General features: G+C 35.6%; 1 protein-coding gene across 4 annotated transcripts in view; it reads right to left on the bottom strand.

Annotated features, from left to right (window-relative positions):
• LOC131027864 (uncharacterized) overlaps positions 1–15,151 on the bottom strand; it is an 80,013-nt gene extending 64,862 nt beyond the window's left edge. For 2 of the 4 annotated variants that reach the window (XM_057957966.2, XM_057957973.2), the window contains exons 1-2: positions 15,001–15,151; positions 12,266–12,383 (exon numbers count right to left, since the gene is read on the bottom strand). In XM_057957966.2, coding sequence (XP_057813949.1) covers positions 12,266–12,381 — 116 coding nt within the window. In that variant the 5' untranslated portion in view covers positions 12,382–12,383; positions 15,001–15,151. Of the gene's footprint in view, positions 1–12,265; positions 12,384–15,000 lie in introns of those variants that run through there. The other 2 variants (XM_057957980.2, XM_057957989.1) reach the window with 2 other exon arrangements.
• Positions 15,152–17,321: the final 2,170 nt, after the last annotated feature.

Here is a 17,321-nt window from a genome sequence, read left to right as displayed (position 1 = left end):
GGGGGTGACCCCCCCTCATTTGTAAAAGGAGGGAGCTTTGTATGAAATTGTTGCGATAAGTTTTGAGACAATAACAATGAAACATTGTTCTCTGATGGTGTCCACTTAAGTTATTTTTTCAAAGCTTGCATGGTTTCACCTTCCTCACTTAGATTAGAAATAGTAAAGTGCTTTGATTTCAATGGAGAATGTAATGGTGTCTGATGAATTTCCATGGTTCATACTTTTTGCATCTTGTTGATTGTAAGTTGCAGTGTAAAGTTAGTTTGAGCCCCCTAAATTTGTGTTGAGTTCGATTGTGGATAGTCGTTTGGATTGCATCGTTTTTGGGTATTCAAATGTACTTTCTCAATTTGAAAATCCTCTACCATCCCCAGAAGATTGCACCGGTTCTTGCGGAGTTGTAGTTGATCTTGGCGAAGCCGAGCTTGGTTTATTTGGAATTTGTCCACCAAAGCACTATTCATTGTTATCACTACCCTTAGGAGTAGATTTAGATCCTTCTAACCCCTTTCTCTTTTACTTTCAGTTCATTTTAGTCCCTTCGAAGCAGCAGCATCGCAGAATTGCCATATCCGATGATGGTGTTCCAACCACAGCAAAGAAGTGAAAGACAATGCAAACGTAAGGCCCCTTGGATTACCAACAATCACATCAGCCAACTGTGTCACATCCATAGCATAAAGGAACCTTGGAGTTGATTGTTTGATCTTCCTGCAATCTTAGCAGACAATCGCACTTTGATCAAGAGAGAGTGAAGTGATCGTTAGACAACTTTATTCTGTGTTCGATGTAGTCATAAAAAACACGTCAACACTTCCCTACAAATTTGCTAAATAGACTGACAATTAACTGCTGAATAATGAAAGCTAACTTTATAAAAGAGGACAGCAAATTGAAGGTGTTTGAAATCAAATTGAACACCTCAGTTGTTAAAGACACACTAGTTTTATTGTTCAGTTGGAGCATTATATTCCAACAACTACACAAGCAATGAGGGCTCTAGCAAACATCCACTCTTGGGCTTAGTGTAGAAATGGCTTTGGGTGGACATATCACGTCTCTTCCTCCAAAACATAATATGCATATCAAATCTATCATTATGACATAGCATAAAATATCTTTTTCTTGGTGGTTATTGTGGGGCATTATAAGCATATCATGCAATTATTGAAATCATAGTTTGCAAACACGGACAGTACTTGGCAAGCCCACAATTTTTGACTCAACAAAAACTTGAAAAATTAAAAAATAATAGAATTTCTTGAAAAAGCACATCTTTTTTGCAAAATTCAATTACAAAATGTATCAAATGGGTCTAAAAAGCCTTGAGGAAATGATTTCTATTAAATTTGATTCTTCAATTCATATGGATAACAAAATTGCTTCATCATGCAAAGCAAAATAGTGGATACAATAGGTAGCTGCTAACTGATAACTCTTATGAATTTATGATGATTGTCTTTGAAAATCATCATCATAAATTTCATATTTACACAATTAAAAAATATAACAATTTGAAGTCATGTTGGTATGTGAAGTAACTTTTAATTATCTAGCATTTATTGAACAATTGATGGTGAGTCTAAGGTAGTGACATATGCATTGGCGTACCAAAGGTAGAAAGTTTAGGTTGAAGACCTAAATAGCCAAGGGATCATAGTGGGTCGAGTGTAGCCCCCTGCCACTCCGAAGGCGTTTCAACAAGCTCATTAGACTAAGCCGAAGAAATATTTTCAGCATGTTTTGGCCATTCAACATGTTTGGCAATTTTGACAATTTGTCATTTTTTTACAAATTTAAATGCTTACAAAAAAAAAAAAAAAAATCTTGCATCATGATTTTTCACGATGGGTTCACAGAGTTTTGTTGAGTACTCACCAAAAAAACCAACAAGTTTTCAGCTATGATACCAGGTTTGTGCACTTAGGGGCAAAACCAGACATGGGTTCGATGCGGATTTCGATATGATTTGGGTTCATCCCTAGGTTCGTATCGGGTCCTGTTGATGTGCTTTTTAGGACACCTCGAACACAGAATTAAATACTAAGTATTCTATCCTCTCTTGAACAAAGAAACCTCATATGCTAAAGAAATATGATCAAATGAGACAACTCCAAGGTTTACAATGTGAACAATCAACTTATATCTTGGATAGACTCACTGTATGATGTGATCTTGTTGGTAATCACAAAGGAACTTACGCTTATGAACACAGCTAGAATGTGGAATCTTACTTAACTTGGAAGAAATAAAAGGCAAAACGAGATAAGGTTAGGAAATCTAATCTAGAGTCCTAAGGACAATGATGATAAAGGATGATGCTTTGATAGATGGATTCCATAATCAAACCTTGCTTCGCCATGCAGAAACAACTACACAAAACTGATGCAATCTCCAAAGGATAACGAAGGGTTTTCATATTATGAACATTCATTCAAACACCCAATACCGGTGCAGTCCAAGTGAATATCCACAATCGAACTAGTGCTTAATGAGATTCGGACTAACCATACACTGCAACTTACAATCAGCAAATTACAAATGGTACAAACTGGAATGCCATCAAACATCTTCACATTTCTCCATTATAATCAATGAACTTCAACTAGTTTTGAGAAGTAACAAAGCAAAATGTTGAAACAACACATAAAGATCCACCAAACGTCAACGAAAATCGTGTTTTAACTTCAACAAGTCTCGGCAACAACTTTGAGTTTCCTCCTCCTACTCTACTGCTAACTGCTATCTAACAACTATTCTTTGACTATTAACTTTTACAAATCAAAGGATTGAGCCTTATATTAAGGTCTCTTTACAATTCAATGGCTCTAATTGATTCAAGAGGTCAAGATTACATGATAAAACCCTAATTAGGGTAAGTTATAAGTAACTTCTATTCGACCAATAAGAAAATTACATTGTATTACACACACATCGTTCCATGAATGCAAACCAATGGGAAACGAGGTTAGGTGCAATGAATACTATTTGATCCAATGCCATGTGTCACTTGCTCCTTCACTGGATGAGTTAGGTTCAATGTATTTCGACATGCTGACTTGTCATGACATAATTGGGTTAGTGATGATTGGATGCCACCTTAGCTACTTGCACACTTTGCCTTGTAGATCATCACAAAGAAGTGTTTGTGTTGGGGCAATATCTCTTGATACTCAAGATTTCCAATTGCCCAATTGTGATGATGAAGGGGCATATTCTCAAATTGCATCATCATGATCAAGTTACTAGCTTTGCTTAACTCTTCTGAAAATATCTCTTGATCATACTTGCATTATTTCGTGTTCATACTTGGGAATCTTCCTCGTGATGTACTAATTGTGATGATGTTTGATCTTGACTTCATGATGCCTACACTTGTTCTTCTTGTGCAATTTCATCTCCTAACTTGGGAACTTTGTCCTTGTGTAGTATTTCACCATGAACCTTACATTGATCCCTAATTAGACTTGAATTCTTTCACTTGATGTAGGGTATCTCCATCGTGTACTAGCCTTGAATCTTGGATTTCTAAAGGAAATTCAAGATAATTGTAAAATTTCCTCACTCAAATGCTACGCCTTGAACATCCAGGTGTTGTAAGGCAACCTCTGTGTGGTGATTATAACCTTGAAGTTATGATGCCCAAGTCTTTGTCTTGATGTTGACTCTTTGATGTTGCATTGCTGTTTGCCTTCTCCATGCAGGATGACCATTATGTAGAGCAATGTTGCCATAATCTTCTTGCATCCTCACCATGTTTGTAGAGTAATGTTGCCATAATCTTCTTGCATCCTTGCCTTGTTGGTAGAGTAATTAGAACTTGAACCCTTGGTAATTCCCTTGGAATGATCTTGAAATTGTGTTGAAAGGTCTTCCATCCCTTGAAGTCTCCTTCATGTTTCAGCTAATCTTCATCTTTTGACTTTGATCTTGTACATCTTGGTGGAGTCTTTCATTCTTGCTTCATAACCTGAAAGACAAAAACAACAGATCAAGAACTATGCAAATAATATAACCCTCCATACCCTTAATGCATTATTAACTATGCTTTCAAAGATCAACTTAAATCTGGAAATAACAATCTAATGATGGAATTTGTCCTTGAAATCAGGTCTCATCCTCTGATTGTTTGCTGCGAATTACACTTGAATATGCCTCTTGAATGGATGAATTTTGATCCTCCTTATATATGCCTTTTTACCCTTGAATTCATCTCATATCAATGAAGCCGATATGCACAAACTTAAGTTGGAAATTGAATTGATCAGGTGTTTACTCATGTCGGTGGTAGAAACAGCATTTATCTTGCAACTTTAAAATTTAGATTTTCCCAAAGTTGGGCGGACTTGCACCTTCTCCCCTTGGCTGAGCAGGTTTTGATAGCTCACATGCACTAGCTTAGGCGCAATTGATAGGGAGGCTTGCACAAATTGAGGTTGGCTTTATGCACTAAGAGATTCATTTTGCTCATCAAGTCAGCTGGCAGAGAGAAAATATTGTATTGAACCCCTTATAAATAAGTGTTGAGAGCTCCTTTCAAAACACAACTTCAAACTCAATCATTAATTTGCTCTGATTATTAGGACTGCGAATTAAGATTAGGTCAGATTGCATGCTTTAGGTCTGGATTTTGTGTTTTCTGTCTGATTCAATATTCTTAGATCTGAGTTTTTATGCCTTTAGGTCTGAGTTACAAAAAGTTGCTGGATGGATTCTAGACCTACCTTTGCACAACTAAGGATGTTGAGCGCATTTCAAGGGATGTATGTGCACAAATGAGAAGTGGAATTTAAGTGTATGCTTGCACTGCTCTCCCTTGAGAGCGTTTGAGGTGCTTGATTGCACAAAACTTGCTGAGCGCATCCACAAATGTGAAGGCGAGTTTGAGTAGCACCTTTGCATTAACTTCCCTTGGAGCGGGTTTTGATGGTAACCATGCACAAATCCTATCCTTGAGCAGGATTTCAGTGTTGCTTTGCACAAACATGGGTGGCATTGAGGGGTTGCTTTACACAACACATGATGTGTCAGTTTATACAAGCCGCAAAGGGGGTTGATCCTTCATAATTTTCATGATTTTCCCCTCTTGGGCACAAATGAAGGGTATCGGTGCACAAGTAAAGGCGCAAATTAGACCCCCCTATTGCACAAACCTTGTGTCTTGATCCTTCCTTTCATCTCCTCCATAGGCGCAAATCTAACCCCTACATACACAAAGGCTTCCTTGAGTGGATTTTGAGGGTAGCTCTGCACAAAGGGGGTCAGATTTAAGGTATCAGTTTGCACTACTCACAGATTACTTGGATGCCTTCTTGCACAAAATGAATGTTGAGGCCACCCTAAGGCAACACTTACTTGATTTGCACCATGTATGAAGTCTGATTTTATAGATGGAGGTATGCACAACTTAATGCCCTTGGTCCTACACAAATTTGTATGTGGTATAAAGGGGTTGACTCTTGACTTAGTCAAATTTTGACACTACTTCACCTAGGTCTTACACAATGTGGACTTGTAATTCATAACCTTAGGTGTTGTGCTTGCAATTCCAGGCGAAATTACAAGCAAGCTTACCACTTCTTGCTCAATCATCCATTCCTAACAACATCCTGTCCACACATTTCAATGAGTATTTAGATTTTGATTTTTTGAGGTTTTGTTTTTTTAGTTTTTAGTTTTTTAAATTAATTTTAAATTTTAAAATTTTTTTTTTTAAACATTCCCAATTTGGTTTTTATTCAATATATTAAAATTAGATTTTTAAGTAATATATTTTTTATTTCTATATAAATTATATTTGAATTAAAATTTTAAACATATTTTTATTATAACATATTCAAGTTTAATAAAACATTATTTTATTTTTGTGGATTTATAACTTTTTTGAAAATATATATACAGACGTACATGTACTTGTACCCGAGGAAAAAATTGTTGTACCCGTAAATCTGTACTCGTACCCATGTCTGTATCCATACCCAATTTGGTAAACTTAGGTCTTCACCAAAAAATCATCCCTGTGGACTTGCAAGTTAAACTTGCAAATACTTGTGCAATAAAAATACCTACAAGTACTTGACAACTCACTGAATATTTGCAAACTATGATTGAAATTATCTAGTTGATGATTACCTCCCATTTTTCCTATGTTAAATTTCACTACCATTTGCATATAGATGATTGTGTTAAACTTTTCATGGACCAACTAGGAGTCAAACCTAGGACCTCCCATTTGTTGATGGGGTGCTCTACCACTGAGCTATTGATCCTCTTGGTGACCAGTCCATCTTTCGTTTAGGAGTTACTCATTTTCCAACACCATTGTGGAGCCACACTGCAATTGCTCAAGGATCCTAGCTTAGCCTAGCTATATTGACCTGAGCTCTAATACCATGTAAAAATTACATGGAGTAGCGGAGTAGCTAGGAGTTGAGCCCAAGTCCTCCCATTTGCTCTGTACCACTGAGCTATAGGCCCTCTTGGTGATCGGACCATCATTGGTTCTAGATGACCTCATTTTCCAATAGATTGCAATTGTGAATTATCCTTGTTTACTTTGACAAAAGGTCTTGAGGACCTAAACGCACCATGGAAAGGGCAAATAATCGTTATGATGATTTTTGTCTTGTCTTGTCACTTGAAAATGACGTGACAATTTCTAGATGAGGTTGTGACATAAAGCTAAAAGTTTGGACAAAAATGATGACACAATCATACTCAAATAAGTACTTTTCAGAGAGTATATCATTGAAAGAAGTTCCATGCTAAAAAAAAAGGCTCATATTTACACCGACCAAATGAGGGGCATTTCCATGATGCTTAAGGATAATCGACTTCAGAACTAATTATTAGTACCTTGTGTGTCCATTATAATTTATGTGGGTCTAGATTAACAGTTTTGAGGGTCCATTACAAATTTCTATTGTGATCTATATTATCTTTTAATTGGTGAAGTTTGCCTTTTGTTTAAAAACAAAAAAGCTAATTATCACACATGCAAAAAGACAAAGGAACTAGAATGAGAAGTCTGCTATGAATATACTCCTATGTGTAAGAAAAGGGAATTTCGGCAGTAGTTCCTTTTTGCACAGATCTATGGATATTATGACTTGCTTAAATACAGAAGGCATAGCCTGTTAGACAGCATTCTTGACCTAAGCCGGTGCCAATACTTTCTCAACAAAGTTACTTCCATTGCCTGGAACTAATGATGTACTAGAATTACAGACCTGCTCATTTTCAAAATCATTGAATCATCATAATAAGCAGCATCAACAAATGTTTTAGTCTTGTAACCATAACATAGGATGTGTGATTTAAAGAGACTTTAGTTCAATAGGCTTCAACGTGTTTCTCTTATTTAATCGAGTGAACTCAAATGCATTCCATTCCTTTTATAAGCAAGTGAGCTAGTGGATTGGGCAAAAATTCAAATGGTAGAATCCGGGGCACAAAGTTTGTAACCAGAATGATATGTCCTATCAAAGTAGTCATACAAATCCTCTATTATCTTTAGGTTTGTAGACTATAATGCAGCTTACACCAAATAATGTAGGACTCAAGTAACATGCAAGTACATGTAAAAATGCAGTGCATACCAACTCTTATCCACTGTGTTCCAGATATATTTGTGATCTATTCAACAATATATGAATAGTTTGGCATTTTTCTTATTTATCAAGTGATCAATTATTTCCCCCATAGTGAGTGTGTTGGATCAACTTGGCAAGTATAATAGTGTAAAACTGCAGCGTTTTCAAGGTCTTCTCTTGACATGAGCTCATAACTAAAAGAAGAGAACAATGAGCAAAAGAAGAGACAATAAGCAAGTGGATGCACAAGAGAAACAGAACTTTTATTATGCTCTTCTATTAGTATGTAGGCAGAGAATACAAAAGATAAATAGTATGGCAGCTACCGAAGTAGCAAATGCCAGTCATAGCGTGCTCACTTGACTTTCTAAATTCATATTATCCAAGATATTAAAAGTAGTCAAAAGAACTCTAGGCAAGATTGGAAACACAGAGGTTCAATAAACCAAAATAAGGCTCTGTAAGCATTTCAAGTAAGAGGTCATGGGTCCTTCAGAGTATAACTTCACAAGCAACCTTTTTGGCTGTCAAGAAAGACTGAAAACCATAAGATCAACTTGTTCTCTAGCTACAAATAACCACAAGGAGAAAATGCATCAAAGTCTGAATTTGAATACAGTAATCTGATCAGTGGCTAGTTTAGATGACCCATGTCCATCACTTTGAGTAACCTATGTTTCAATATGTCCCTAGATAAAGCTATTTAACTCGGAGGCCTAAAATTATAGTACAAGCATCAAGCATACAGGGGGCAAGGAAAAAGATAACATGTAAAATGCAAGATGTTTAAAGCAACACATCATGCTTGACCCACTACAGTTTTCATAGAACTGATTTTCATGTGTATCTAAAGGCAAAGCAATGCACTGGGACTCAGACAATAAATAAAATGTTCAATAAATTTTATGATCTAAAAGAGGACCAATATTTCTTGTAGACTGATTTGAAAAAATTCCAATTAAGTAAGCGTTACCTATTTTTGGCCTCCAGGCCAAAAATAAATATAAGACAGAGTCCTAGGAATTCTAGAAGAGTTTATTGTAGGGCTTTTAAAAGAGCAAGAAGGAAAAAGATTATTTCAAATACCTTTGTTTTAAGTTGATAAGTTTTAAAAGTCTAAATTGGTAAAAAAAAACCATGTTAAGTTCTTTTTAAGAGCATTTGGAGGGAACTCTTAAACTCAAACAGCCATTTTTTTAAATCATGATTCAGCTTTGGGGTCGAGTCATGGTGGGAAACACTAACTGCATGGGTTAGTTTGCCAAATGTTTAACTTCACGCAAGGAAGAACCCTAGGTTCTCTTGCTCTCTTGTCAGCTGCAGTTTGAAGCTATAATGGCAACAAAACAGCAGATAAGCGGAAGTTAAACAGCTACAGGTTCAAAAGAATGAATGCAGGAGTCTTAAAGATGTGTATTTCAGGCTGTGCTATTCTCATACACATGACAGTCCATTACATGCGAGGTCTGTAGTTTTCTGCTAAAAAACCTCCCTATATCATGTGAAGTTTTTCTTAATCATTAATATGTTGTTGATATGGATAAGCAAATCTTGCATGAGTTGAAGGAATTCATTCATGAGTTTCTCTTGAAGTCTGGAATGCTCAGAAAGCTGGGGCAGTGGCTGTCCTTGTGTCTGATGACAAGGAAGAACCTTTGATAACCATGGATTCGCCTGAAGATGATACACATATTGAATATATTCAGGATTTCTCTATTCCATCTGCCTTCATTGGGGAAAACTTAGGTGACAAATTGAAAAAAGCTATCAGTAAGGAGAAAACGGTTAATATTAATTTTTCCTGGAAAGATTTTGTTCCACAGATAGATCAATGTGTGAGGTATGAATTATGGATAAATGACAATTATGACTGGGGATTGACGTCTGATATGCACACGGAGTTTTTTAAAGAATTTCAAAGGAGTTGCTCAAATTCTTGAGAAAAGTGGGTACACACAATTTACCCTCACTATTTCACTTGGCAGTGCCCTCGGGCATTTACTTTGAGCAAGCAGTGCAAAGCTCAATGCATTAATCATGGAAGATACTGTGCACTTGATTTTGAACAGCAATTTAGTTAGGGGTTTGCTGGGAAAGATGTGATGATTGAAAATCTGAGACAATTGTGTGTCTTTCAAGTTGCAAAAGAAGATAACAGACCTTGGTTTTGGTGGGACTATGACACTGATTTCAATACTAGGTGTCATATGAGAGGGAAAAAAATATATCAGAGAATTAGCAGACAATATCATCAAATCTCTTAATTTGGATAGCAAGAAGATAGAGAAATGCATGGGAGATCCAAATGCAGATACAGAAAACCCTATTTTGAAGCTGAGCAAGCTACACAAGTTGGACATGGATCTCGTCGTCCTCTCACAATAGTACCCACTCTTTTATCAAAAATAGGCGATATAGAGGAACACTTGACAAAGGAATTGTCTGAAAGCAATTTGTTCTGGTTATAAGGAAACCTTTAAACCTGCAATTTGCTTGAATGATGACATGAAGACAAATGAATGTTTGCTAAATAATAGCAGTCCAAAAGAAAGGCATGTTTGTAAGGAATTGGAGGGTTAGGAATGACAGTCATGTGAAATACATGAAATGATAGTCATTAAGTGACAGCCATGGAGAGGAGGAACAATGACATTAATCACTTAATGTAAGCAACAGTGAGGTCGTGAGGTCAAGTCTGTAAAATCCAGAGATGACAGAGGAGATCTTAGTCATTAATATGAGAGATGACCAGTTTTGCAAAGACGGTCAGAGGTTATTGATGTTGTTAAGTTTTTGAAATTCTTTAAGGCAACATAAAGAGCCAAGGATAAAGCAAAGTTTGACAGTCCATTAATTGGACAGTGAACAAAAAAGAATGCAGCTACATGGCAATGATAGCATAGCAGTGACAAATATCAATGAATCCATTGCTAAAGATCACATAGAGGCAAGTTTCATAAGGCCATGGTGAGGTTTCTTTGGCAAGATGGGCAGTGAGGTTTCATACCATACAGTGATAGCAATTGAAAAGAGCAATCAAAGGAAACCCTTCAAAAACCTCTGGAGATGTCCCTGCACAACTAAGGAGCTAGCCCTAGGGCAGAGAGTAGATTATAATAGAAAGCACTGGGGTTTTGTATACTGTTCCTATTAAAATTTAAAAGTCATAGGGATGACACAACAACAAGATGAGACAACAGGTTACTTAAAAGAGAAACCCAGAATGTTGACAGTGATAGCCTTATGGCACACATAAAGCATGTATGACAGTACAAAAGATGCCAAGTTAGTAATAGCCATGGAGATAGCTATGATAGTCAAGGAACAGTCAAACAACCATAGGCAAACTCTCCTAAGTTATGGTGAAGGGTTTGTGCTATCCTTGGAGCTTTATATAGTGCTGTTGTTTGGGTATAAAAGCCTTAAGCATGCTTAAATCTCTATCAAACCCTTGTTACTGTGATACTTGGAAAGCGGAGTTTTGGCAACAAGTCTTATATGGTAATGGTATAAAGGATAACATACACAGTTCAAGTGATAGTCACAACTCTTTAAGGCAGTGAAGGCTCCATTTAATGAAATGATGAGAGTCACAACCATAGACCTGTACATGAAGATATGTCAGTCACCATTAAGGAGAGGGTTACAGTCATGTTGAGACTAAAAGCAGAGCATAGTGATGACAAAAGAGAGTCAAAGCAAGCTGACAGTCCTGATGGAATTCAAAAGGCAGTGACAACAACTGGTCACAAGAGGGTACAGATATCTATCAAAGCCATCTTAAAGAAGATATAGTACTCATGAGAAAATAAGAGATCAAGAAAAATTCAAATCCTTTAATTACATGATGAATGAAGGATTTGATGCATTTTTGTGATTTACATACAAATCCTTTAATTTTGTCTCATTCAAACAAAGTTGAAGCAAGAAAGTTCATGATTAGTACAGGTCATGATCAGTACATGTCATAGGTTGTGTTTAATGATTTCAATAGATTGAAGTTGTGAAGACCAGCAGTTTTCCTTCAAACAAGGATTGAACTCGAACTTTCTTATAAAATATTCATGAATAGCATGTTCTAAATTGAGTTGTGAACAAACAAAAGTTCTTTATTGAAGCAGATTGTGAGTTAGGACAGCAAATAGATCTTCAAAATTTGGTGCATCATCTCCCAGGATCCCAAGTTTCAATTCAAGTTATCTCTCTATCCCTTTTCCTTGTCAACAGAATAGTTTTAGGAGGTCCATCAAGGGAACCAGCCCTCTTTAGAGGTTCGTCCTCTAGATAAGTAATCCACATCTTGAGGATGATCCCATGTTTCACAAGATAGCTAAGTTTCACACTTAGCCAAGGTGCAATCTTCCTGACAACAGTAAGGTCGTAATTAAAACAAATGCTAACTACAACTAAATTAATTTAAAATTTAGGACAAAGAAAATTTCACTCTGCCAAAGTATACTTCTTTTAACCCATATGATCAGTAATTGTAACAAGATCTTGCATTATCTGAAATGTTATAAAGCATCATTTAAAACTTTATACAATTGCCCAAATTTCCTTTTTCTTAAATGGAATAATCCCTTTTGAAGTTTTCCTACTCTTATTTTAACTTGCCTCCACCCAACTTGCACTATTACTTCCAGTAAAATAAGGATGTAAAGAGATCATACCCAATATAGGTGCAACCCTTATAACGAGAACTCAAAGAACAAAGTAAATAGCAGGCAAAAAATGATTGTTGCTTGGACTTCAGAGATACATGTGTTTCATCCATACTGATTTCCATATCTGCGTTATATAAAAAAGAGTAAAATTAGATTATAAAATATCCTTTCCATGTGAGAATTAAACATTGAACAACTGCAAAATATTCCGAACAGTCTTCTTGAGAATTTACAATTACTACACCAGTTCAAAATTTGGTATAATATACAAACTTAGAAGTCAATAAATTACTTATAACAAGCAAATCTTGGACCCTTAACATACATGATGTCGACACAAATTAGTCATCATAACACTATGGTCATTGGTATATGCTTGTACAATACAATCTGAAAATAAATTTAAGGATGGTAAAAGCACTGTGCACCACATAAATATAGGTAATATTTAGTGAGAAGTGAAGGTTTGTTGAAAATAGAAATGAGAAAAGGAGTTACATTAAAAATAAAAAATGCTTGCCCGTTTACTGAATTCATTGGATACAATATTTCTATTTTTCCTACAATATTAGCTTCAGTGTGCATATAAGCTTCAAAAAAAGGCTTAAGCAAACCTTGTTTCAGACTCAAAACAAGAGCTGTATGTGATGCTTCCCTTCATAGTACCTCAATTCCTTTCACTCAAAATCACAATAAAGGACAGAACAAAATAAAATACAATAGAAAGCAGTCTGCATTTTCAAAATCACTAAATATGAACACATACAGAAGTTGGAAGTCTAGAATAGGTATTAATAAAATAATACAACTGAAAGATCATTTTAACCTGCAAGAAATATTGTTAAAGGTTAAGGGTGTGCTACAAAATGAGGAGCTACAAATTTGGGTTTAATATATATTGCTGTACTTGTATCTTTATAAATTCTAGTATAGACTTATAGAGGATTTGATCTCGAAACAAACTATCTTTGAACAAATTCTCAAGGCTTCAGCATGTGGTTGTGCCACATTTACCTTAAGCGACTCAACACACATAGAATTTGAGAGAGAACTAGAAACATAAAATATCTTCAAAGTGATGACTTTAAGACACTCCAATTAAATAACTGCAATGGCTTGACTTGGAGAGCCACACAATTCTTCAGAAGAAAAGAATATATGATTTGAGAAAGTAAGAAACATTTTGAAGACAGGTATGTAACTTGGAGGCATACAATGAATGTATCCTTTCTGAAGAAAAAATCTCTAGCTAGAAAGGGAGGTATCATATGCTAGCATCTCCTGACACCTCAGTAGACATCGCTTGCTATAAGATATTAAAAATAAATACAAAAAGAAGATAACAGATACTATTCCTAAAAGTTAAAATAAATACAGCCAAGCCATCTCTCATTCGGTGAAACATAAAAAATGCGCGAGAGTTTTGAACAGTATGCAAAAGATGGCACCAATATTTTGAAGAAAAACGAGAGCAAGCCTGCAAGGTTATAAGAGAAAATTGACATAAGTTATTGATAAATAAAAGTTGTGTGTTTTGCCAACAGCGGCACTAAAAGGTATCCAGAGTCATATATAGCAATGTGTTGCAATCATTTCAGTCAATTAGACCACATTTACTTCAGGCATTTTATCAAATTGTTCATGTGATTTCAGCATGCATCCACATTTTCATACATTTTTATCAGAACAAACATGTATTTCTTAATTCTTCAATGGAAACGCCTGTCTCATTGAGACATTATGACAAATAGTTTATGAGCTGTGTGTGTGTGTTTGTTGTGACAAACAAACAATTCTTATTACGCTTTGATGGATATCCATAACATACATAACTCATGTCTCATGAGACATTATGACAAAAAGTTTCCAAGTTATAGATATAACCCGTAGGATTTCATTACATAAAAGAGTTCGATAAGCTCTGTGTGTGTGTTTATTATGACAAACAAAACAATTCTTATTATGCTTTAACGGATATCCATAAAATACATAGCTTATGTCTCATGAGACATTATGACAAGCTGTTTCCAAGCCATATATATTATCCGTAGGAATTCAATAGATAAAAGAGTTCGATAAGCTCTGTGTGTGTGTTTATTGTAACAAACAAAACAATTCTTATTATGCTTTGATGGATATCCATAACATACATTACTTATGTCTCATGAAACATTATGACAAACAGATTACAAGCTTTATATATGATCCGCAGGAATTCATTAGATAAAAGAGTTCGATATCATCCTCGTCAAATTTATGAACCATTACAGGCAATGAGACCTCATTTTTTTTACATTTTGTCCAAAAAAATCACGTGAATTTGTATTTGTTTCCACATCTTGTATGCATGTATAAATGATATGTTCACATTATATGAAATAATTTGCAAACTTGTGAAATGAACCTATTAAAACCATTGTCCACATAGTGCGTTTGCAAAGGAAAACAAGAAGATCTGCAATCTTCTAACAGTTTAGAAAACATAATGAAGTTAAATGCTGAATGATTTCAAACCCTTGAAATAAGAAATAAAAACTGCAGAAAACTATTCAACTTTACTAGGGCAACAATGAAATGTTAAAAATCGTAGTCCAAGAGAGCATATTTAGAACAAACAACAAGAAGAACAGCAATTTTCTGGCGTAAAAGATAACATTAAGCAGCTAAATCACTTAATTAGGGCAACAGTGAAATATTTAAACAATAAAATGCACGAACAGAGAAGAGTAAAAAAGAATCACCTTACACACGCGCATCAGACCTTCCTACACGCCTCTTCTTTGGAGCTTTGATTCCTCGTTCATTAGAAGTAAATGCAATCGATGCAGACGGAGGATGGAGAAAAATGTCAAATGAGTCAAAGCTCGATCTTTATTTTCAAAATTCGAAGACATTAGTAACGGTAATGTTTATTGAATTAAAAACACATATTATCATTAATAATCCATGTTATTAGTATATGATTAAAGCATATATTATTGTAATCAAGAATAGATATTAATTTTTGCATTTGTCAATTAATCATATTTTATGGATTTTCTTCTTTGAAAGCAAATACTTATTTTTTCACAATAAATATGTAAATTATTTAATAAATAATATTTAAAATATTTAGTATTGAAAATTAAAAAAACGCTATGTTCTGAAATCAACGAAAATGCGAATTATTAAAAACACTTATTCGGCAGGTCTTCCGAACAATTATTTCTGAAGGTTCCTTGCTTGGAAGCAAAATTATGGGTCGTAGGGGTTCTGTAAATCTGTAACTCCCCCTCGACATGGCCCAAATCCCCATCAACAATCAAGTTTCCTGCAGATTAAGGAAATACACAGAGATCTTCTGAATTCTCGGGGAGGATATAGACCTCAATGGGTTTTTGAGAATGGATATTGGGTGGACAAATGCAGAGTGGAAACAACACAGAAAACCCTACCTAACACGATGCCTCGGTCTACAACTAATGAATGGCAGACGGTCAAGTCAAAAAGAACCAAGAAGTTGGAAAGACAGCATAAGCTTTACCCAAACCACACATACAAACCCCGGTTGAAGAAGGGATTTATTCAACCTGGAACATAAAATGTGGACCATAGGCTTTATTCAACGGCAAATAAAAGGGTTGGCCCTAACAAACCTAATGCATCCTTCTGAAAGCAAGATGATTTTGATGGTAAGGCTACTCAGTCGATTTAGTGAACTAATGAAAATTACCACAACGATAGCAGAAATAGATTTAGGGCCTTTCCAAACCCTAATTCACATTCTCAGGGAAAGCTCAATTCCTGATAGGAGCAAAAGGGAGATTACAAGGCATTCATAGTTCATAGCAATATTGTGGAGGAGCGTTGGGAGCATTGTCACAAATTTGGATTATTTGCAAAATGGAGGGGTTCGAGTCAATCAAGCAAGAATATTGTGAATGGTGGAATAGTGCATTCCCCAACCAGGTAAGTATCTTTATCCTGCCAGAAGATTTTCTTTATATTACTTGCAATAATGAGGCATTGAAAACAAAACTTCTAATGGGATATCCAATCATCTTTAAAGGTTATAATTTATAGTTCTTTGATTGGCATAAAAAATTTGACTCGAAAACTATCCAATTTAAAACCACTCCTAGATGGGTAAGAATCCCTTATCTTCCGGTAGAATTGTTACAATTTGAAGCCCTGGTAGAAATTTGCAATGCTCTAGGTTCGTTTATAGGTATTGAAGGGGATAATCTAAACTCTATAGATGTTAAGATATTGGTGGATTTCAATAGGAATACGAAATCGTCGGAACCCCTGGAACTGATAACTGCTCAGGTAGGCTATCTGATAAAGGTCAAATTTCATAATGGGCTAGTATCAGAAAATATAATTACGCATTTAGATACGGGTGACAAATCTTGTTACCCTGGTAACAAATAGGAAGTAGGTATAAAATGTTATATTTAATCAACAGGCAAGGGGCTTCGAAATTGAAAATGTCAACCCAGACATGATAAATAACAATAAACAGGAGATGGAAATGGGAACCATGGATGATAGAGAACCCTGAAGTAAACAAGGTTGAGGCAGATTCCAAATCCCAACCAATGTTAGATGGTGTTGACTCCGATGGCCCCAAAGATGTGATTAACATTACTAACCAAGAGACAGGGGCATTTGGGATCATGGGGGAAGAGAAAATTCCCATGGAGGTGGAGGTAGTGTATAATTTAATGGGATTAAATCATGAGTCAGATGTAGGATCGAACTCAGAAGAAGAAGATAGTATTGAAGCAATCTAGGAAAAACAAAGGTTGATTTCAGCAATATTGAGCCTAGAGGAAGTAGAAAAGGTGGAGCCTGGAAATATTGAACCTCTAATCTAAGAGTTGGAGACTGCAAATGATGTTAAGTTGGGCTTAGATTTGGATTGCCCAAACAAAGAGACCCCAAATTGTGGGAAAGCAATCGAACAGAGGGGGAGGAAATCTTTGAATGAACTAAGATAGATGGCAGGAGCTGCAGAAGATCAGACTAAGATCATTGCTCTGTTACAAATTGGGAAGGGGAAGTGCCTTCCCACAGAGCA

The sequence above is a fragment of the Cryptomeria japonica genome, chromosome 1 (genome assembly GCF_030272615.1).
Source record: "Cryptomeria japonica chromosome 1, Sugi_1.0, whole genome shotgun sequence".
NCBI lineage: Eukaryota > Viridiplantae > Streptophyta > Pinopsida > Cupressales > Cupressaceae > Cryptomeria > Cryptomeria japonica.
This window is presented reverse-complemented; position numbering and strand designations above follow the sequence as displayed.